This window comes from Hirundo rustica, chromosome 3 (genome assembly GCF_015227805.2).
Source record: "Hirundo rustica isolate bHirRus1 chromosome 3, bHirRus1.pri.v3, whole genome shotgun sequence".
NCBI classification, from domain to species: Eukaryota; Metazoa; Chordata; class Aves; order Passeriformes; family Hirundinidae; genus Hirundo; species Hirundo rustica.
The window spans coordinates 109,908,587-109,915,858 of NC_053452.1; the positions used below are offsets into that span (position 1 = coordinate 109,908,587).

Sequence of the window (7,272 nt, forward strand, 5' to 3'; positions counted from 1 at the left end):
CACAGCGCCAGCAATGCCTTTTGCTCCAGAGCCGCAAACCACCGTGCAGGTGTCTCAGAAAGGTGCCTGGTTTAAAAGAAAGCTTAAGGGGCACTTACAGCTCTGCCTGGCACTGCCCAGAGCCACGCCCCACAGGGGCTGGGACCCCAGAGGCTTCCCTGGTCCTAACACCAGCTCCAGCCAGTTGATGAGCATCCTGGAATTACAGAATATACTGACTAGGAAGGGATGCACAAGGATCATCAAGTCCAACTCCTGTCCCTGCACAGGGCAACCCCAAGAATCCCACCAGCATCATTCAGTTCCAGCTCCAGTAAAGCCCTCCTGAAATCTTAGGGCAGAAATGAAATTCATCCACTCATAAATGCAGGGATTTCTCCCCCACCCCCTCACCCCCCCTTCTTTTAAGCAGATCCTGTGTCGACCTAGCTGATAATGCTCAATAATGTTCATGGAACTGCTCCAAATAAATGTGTGCTTCTGCATGTAAGCCAGGAATGAGGAGGGAGAAGAGCATTGTTTGATGCCTCGGAAGATAAAGCTTCAGGCAACCAAAACAATACACTAATTCAGCCGTTTCAAATCTTTTTCAACCCTGAGAATTACAAGACAGACTTTTAAAAAAATTATTTGTTAACAATTCCTGATAAGGTTGATCTGATCTGTAGGACAGAGCAGGAAATTATAAAGCAGTAATAAATTTAACATTTCTTGTAGTCCCACTGCTTGGTATGTCCAGCATGTCATTGGGAGAGAAAAGTGCTGGAGCAAGAGAACCCAGGCATTCACCTCTCAAACATATAGAAAAAAAGACAGTGACATCCTTCACTTCCAAATCTTACTGCCCATCAGGAGACACATCTTCTCACTCAGCTACTGTCAGATAGCACTTCTGCTTCCCACAGTTTAAAAGACACAGATAGACTGGAGAGGGTCCAGAGGAGGGTTCTGAAGATGATCAAAGGTCTAGACAGCCTGCCTGATGAGGGAAGACTGAGAGTTGGGTCGGTTCTCCCTGGAGAAGAGACAGCTCAGGGGACCCTTGCAGAATGTTCCAGTACTAAAAGAGCAGCTTACAAGGAGGACGGAAGCTCTCTCTTGAGAAGGAGCCATGGGGAGAAGACAGTGGGGCAACAGGTACAAGCTGCACTGAGAGGCTTCATCGTGATGTAAGAATTTTTAACTGTGAGATCAGTCATTCACTGGAACAATCTCCCCAGGGATGTGGTGGAGGCCCCATCACCAAAGGTTTTCAGGATGTGATTGGACAGGATGCAAGATCATCTCATCTGGTGTCCCTTTCCCACAAAGGCTGGACCAGATGATCTTTCAAGGCCTCTTCCTGCCTAGGCTGTTGTTTGATTTTTTGGTTCAGTGATTCAGTTTGTCCATCAAGTCCTTTAACAGAGGGACTGTCAGAGAGGTACCTTCTCTGCCATTTGCTCAGCCTGGGCAAGGACTGAAAGGTGGATAGGCAGGGAAGAGATGTAAAAGGTGTTTAGATTACATAAGCCACGCCAGTCATGCACAGTCAGGTCCCCACCAGCCCTTGGCACACCTCAGCCTCATTGGGATTTTCCTGGGAGTGTGATCTAGAGCTTCATGAAGGTCAGCAGATGGATCAGACAACCCATGGCAGTGTCAGGGGACAGTTGCAGCATGATCCTCTGACACTGGGCATTGCTTGGGAAATGAAGGATGCCCAGGCAGCTCAGGAGAATCAGTCATAGGGCAGGAGAAGCCTCTCTAGTGAACAGCAGTATTACCTGCAGAGTAGAAAGCTGGGTCATTTCATTAACCTGCACGATAATAATTTACCGAAACTCATTTTTTTGGAAGGAGTGGCTGAAGTGATCTGAATTTGGATGCCCATTACCTTCTCCCCAGGCATTGTGCTGGAGAGGTGGAGGTCTGGCTGCTCCACAGCCAGGGGAGTCACTGCCCCAAAGCCACTAGGGTTTGTGTCCCTGCAGCAAGGCTCTCTGGCACAGAACTTCCTTTCTTCCTTCCCAGGCTCTGACAGCCTGTAATCATTTTATCTCTCAGGATTAATGGCACCAAGCAATAAACTCGCATCCTAATTATTGTAATTATTTCTTTCTTTGTATGTCAGCCTTGGTAACGATGTTTTTACAGCTGATGGGTTGGAAGGGAGGGGAGAAACGAAATATTGTCACAGTAAAGAAGAAAGAGCAATGAGCATACTCCTTTCCACTCACTTTTCTCAATGTTTTAAAACCCACTTGAGTTTTTTGTTCCCTAAGGTCCCAGAAATTAGCAGTGATTGTCCTAATACTAGAAAGTAGCAGCAATTTAGGATTAAATTCCTCATTATCTTAAGCACCTACCTGCCACTTTAGGCCCAGAGATGCCTCAATGTCTCCAAAGTTCCTTGTACATGTGAGGACTCACTGTGTGCTCAGAACTGCCTACTTCCTCATGGCAGGAGCAGCTCACTGTTTTACTTTAACCTCAGGCATGACTCACTAGCTAAGCATTATGCCAGTCTTATCTATGGGAGTTGCATATGGAAGGAGCAGAAGTTGCTGTAATCTTCATTTAAAATTCATACAGTCTTCCAGAGGATGGAATTCAGCATCCATTTCTTCCCCACCGTATTAGCACCATGATGGGAAGGTACAGGATTGAGCTTGTCTCAGGCACTGGGCAGGAATTCTTTCCAGGGCTGTAGCCCAGGTTCCAGAGAACAAAGGCAGCATGTGCCCACTCATTGTAACCCCAAATCCAGAGCATGGGCTGGGGAGGAGCCCAGACCCAGATCATTTTGGGAAGGTTTCCTTGGCTGCTTAGCTGCTCTGCAGTGGTTACCTGCTACCTCTCCCTCCTCCTGGGCATAGGGACTGAGCCTTGGCAGGAATTCCTGCTGGGCAGTGCCTCTCTGCCACCAGCTCTGGCTCCTTTGGAGGTGGGCTTCTTCCATTTCAAAGCCACTTTTCAGGATGTCGCTTGCTTTACTCAAGTCCTTATTCTTCCCCATTTCTCCCTGATGTTTGAAAAATAATTACCCATGGTTCAGTAAGTTCATTAGCAAACTCCCTCAGGACCCTGGGCTATGCATCATCCAGCCCTGCTGATTTGTGGATAGGCTCTAATCAAGTGTTTCAAGTCTCTCTCTCCATCCTCCTCCTTTCAGATTAACAGTTATTTTGACAAGATTCTCATTATTTCCTATTTCCTGGCAGTACCCAGGGACTAGGCTTATTTGAGTCCTTAGTGTTGTCATTGTGAGTTTATTTTTAACCTCAAGCTCTGCTTTTCCACAAGGACATCAGAGTCTTGTGTTCTACAGAAGCACGTGGCATTGTCAGTGCCATTTTAGTGTCAGTTCATCCTGTGTCTTCCAGCGCTCTCTGGCTTTTGCCTTCATCACTTTTTATCTTTCCTCTTCCCACTGCTTCAAAATTAGCCAGGCAAAATTACCTTGTTTTTACCAAGCCTAGAGGATCAGTACACTTTCCCACCTTATTAGATCTAGGCCACCTTCTTGGTTGCAATTAATTTCTCATCCTCCAGTCCCTCTTGTTCTCCCTGTTATCCTTTGGCAGGTATGTACTCTCCGAGTCTCCATTTTCCTTCCCAACACAATCATTCACCAGCTGCTCTCCAAATGGACCCAGACACCAGAAAAGCCATTGCCAACCCCATCCAGATGAATGTCTTTAAATCAACTTGGAAGGCAAATCTGGGCTTCCTGGCAGATGAAAAGCAGACAACCCCAGTTTTGGGTTCCCCGCTACGCAGTGGGAAGGCAGCATGGAGCACTCAGCAGGCCCTGCATTGGCTTTTCCCACCCAGATGCCTCTGCCATGCTCTGCCATTTCCAAATGCACACACGGGAGCCCAGCCCAAAGCAGTGTCCTGCCGTGTGCACCACTGCTCAAGAGGCCAAGGCATAAAGTAGAAGGAAGAGGAAGAGATGAGACCAAGGGACAATTTTTCTTTCAAATACCTTCCACACCTCTGCACCTTTCCTCTTACCAGGAGCCTATGGACCATGGGCTTAGCCCAGCCCCATTATTCTTGATTAATACAAGATATCTGAAGTCGAACACTTTCACTGTAGGAAAGCAGTAAGGTTTTTTGTCTTCTTTAGATGCCAACAAAGAGCTGCCCTGCCATTCCCTCAGCTGCAGAGCCCTGACCATCGGATCTGTGTGCCCAGATCCGCTTTCCCTTGGACAACTCTACACTGCACAAGGACAAAGTCATTGGGATTTCCAGCAGAGCACAACCACAGAAGGGGCTGAAGCAGCAGAACATGTTTTGAAGATTTCTATCCCCCATTTTGTAGCATCCATTAGCAGTTAAAGGAGCAACTTGAAGCAAAAGCTTATTCCAGCTGAGGTGGTGGGAACCCCAAATTGCTTGGATGGGTTTTGCATGTGCAAAGTATCACAGGGACACAGCACCCTGCTGCTTTTGCTGCAGATCCCATGTGTAGGGCTGGAGAAACATCTTACTTGGACTTTTATCTGTTGTTTACATCAGAGATAACAGTTAAGTACCTGGCAGGAACACAAAAAGGATTCATTTTGGAGAGAGAGAGATAGAAGATAAATGCTGACACAGCTTTATACAGTTAAGAACAAAAGGTGTAATCATTGTTTACCCATTGTAATAAAAGATTGGTTTGTTTAAAGCCTAAAAAGAAAATAAAACTAACTCAAACTAACTTTTTTTTCTTTTGAAAAACACAGTGCTGTGGTTCTGGATGGAAAAATCTATGCTACTGGTGGGATCGTCAGCAGTGAAGGACCTGCCCTGGGAAACATGGAAGCCTACGACCCTAAAACAAATACGTGGACACTTCTACCAAATATGCCCTGCCCCGTTTTCCGACACGGCTGCGTAGCAATCAAGAAGTATATTCAGAGCGGCTGATGTTCCCCAGGAGTTGGATGGAGAACTGTTTGTACCTGCTGAAAGCAGGCAAGAGGAATACTATTACTTAAGGAACAAAAGCAGCAAAGCCAGCCAGTGAACATATTGCTCTAAAGTCTTGAATAGTGTCTACATTGAATGTAGAAAAATCATCCTCACCTTTTGGTGAACAAGGAGCAGAGAGCTCCGTGCTATGTAAGATATTGTAACTTAATAATGCAAGGGTGTCACTAGATGTTATAGTGGCACTTGTTCTGGACATCGGCTTTTGGTCAACCCAGGTGCAATAGAAGTTCTCATATTTTTTAAGCTGGGGAAGAGAGGAAAAAAATAATCTGCATTTTACTTTAGAGCTCAAGCTTGATTCTTGAAATAACCATGCAGATTAGTTTTACTATTACACTTTAGGCATCAATCTATTTGAAAGGTCAAAGTGTCCTTACCACTTTGATTCCTACATTTGTTTCTAATACATGCTTTTCAATACCAATGACTGAGAGAAATCTTGTGTGACAGATGGCTTACGTTGATGTCAGTCTTCCATCAGATCAAACAATATTTCAGTTCTCTAGAGAAGAGCCCAAAAGCAGGGTGAGGTGGGGACTGGGGAGAAGAATAGCCATTGGTAATAAATTCCTTGTAAAATGATGAAAACAAAAGGTCTGTTGGGCTGGATGAGTTTCTGCTCCTGGTGATTCTTGTGTGGGCACATGTGGCTGTGCCCACAGTGAGGGTGGGCGTTTCCTCCGGGTTTCTGCTCATGCACTTGGCCGTGCTCAATTCCCATAGGGCAAAATGGAAACGGTTTGGATTCCAGAGGCATTCTCCTGATAAACCCACTCTTCACTTCTGGCCAGAATCACAGTAAAACGCACAGCGTAGTGTGGGTTGGCCACGTGTTCATCGACCACAGAAGATGCCTCCTGTGGCTACGCACTCGGTTTTGGCTCTCAACCAAAATCCCTTATGTTGGGATGCACGCCACTATCTTTTATGTAAAGTCTGAGAAGTTGTTTTTTTTATTATTTTACTTTATTTTTCAAGTTCCTTCCCTAGGTGTGGAAGCCTTATACTTCTTATTTACAGATTTTAAATACATGAGTTTAAAAGCCCATGGTAGAAAAATGCATAGACTTAAGCCCAGTGTAAGAGACTTCAAATTATTACTATGTAGAGTTGTAAGTATATGCACAGCACAGGGGTTATATTTTTATATATATTAAAATATTGTCTATCCAGAGAGCATTGTGATGTGGAAATTCTTTATAAATTTATACATAAAAGGAAAACAAATGGGAAATGGACTGGGTAACATAGAGGGGGCAGGGGAAAAAAATCTTAAAATTCACCAGTAGGAAACAACCCCAAGCTAAGGATTGTCTGGTTTCCTTCCAAGTAGAGGAAAAAAGTTGCCATACTTGCCTTTGCAGACTCAAATCCCAAATGCCATACCAGTAATTCAAGAAGGAGGGTTCTGTACAGGGTGTGGGTGAGATCTTGCATTCAGTATCTAGCTGAATTTCATACCAAATACAGTAGCCTTTTTATATGGAGTGAGGTCTGCCTACAGCTTTGGGGAAATCAATGCAGATGGTTAGCTAATCATCTTATTTTATTAATAATCATTTATAAAATAAAATCTAAAAAAAAAGACATTTGTATCTTGCAGTATTTAAAGAAAATGTGCTCGAGTCAGCTGAGTTAAGCTATAGGGTGACTCAAGCCTCTCATTTTGACAGTGAGGTTCCAGCCTTTGTTATGCATTCTTTTATTTATTCTTTAAAGAAAAGAAAAATAATAAGCACAACAAAATTATATACCAGTATGTCATTTAAAGTATTTATGTCAAACAGGGTGCAAGTGTGAACCTAAAGATTGGAGCACAAGTTTCTAACTGCCTGGGGCAGGACTAATTTTAGTGTTGGTGTGTGTCTACCTCCAAAGGAGGTGCTTCCTGTCAACAAGACTGAAACACATTCGACATTTCCAATTTAGCTTATTTCTTCATTTCTCACACTGGAACAAAACTGGCTATTTCTGTGAATAATATTAAAAACAGGGTTATCTGTAATGGTATTGTATATAGTTTATGTTTACTGTTAAGTTCTTGTTATATTATAATAAATATATTTATAGATCTAGATTCAGCATCCAGATTGGATTAATTTTGTCATGATTGATCAAGAAAAAACACTGCACAAATGGGGACTTCATGTTTCAACCCAGCCAGGAATGAAAATGTATTCATTCCATCCAACTAGCTTCTCTTGCAAATCCAAAAATTTATTGCTAATACTTAAACACTCAGAAGCTTCCAAAGTACTTTCATTCTCATTTCAGAAAAAATCTCGTAGAAGTAATTTTAGATTT

At 43.6% G+C, this 7,272-nt stretch overlaps 1 protein-coding gene across 7 annotated transcripts in view; it reads left to right on the forward strand.

The window, feature by feature from the left end:
* The window catches only part of KLHL29 (kelch like family member 29), a 390,113-nt gene extending 383,068 nt beyond the window's left edge, over positions 1–7,045 (forward strand). For all 7 annotated transcript variants that reach the window (XM_058419935.1, XM_040059653.1, XM_040059657.1 and 4 more), the window contains one exon: positions 4,719–7,045. In XM_058419935.1, coding sequence (XP_058275918.1) covers positions 4,719–4,902 — 184 coding nt within the window. In that variant the 3' untranslated portion in view covers positions 4,903–7,045. The remainder of the gene's footprint in view (positions 1–4,718) is intronic.
* Positions 7,046–7,272: the final 227 nt, after the last annotated feature.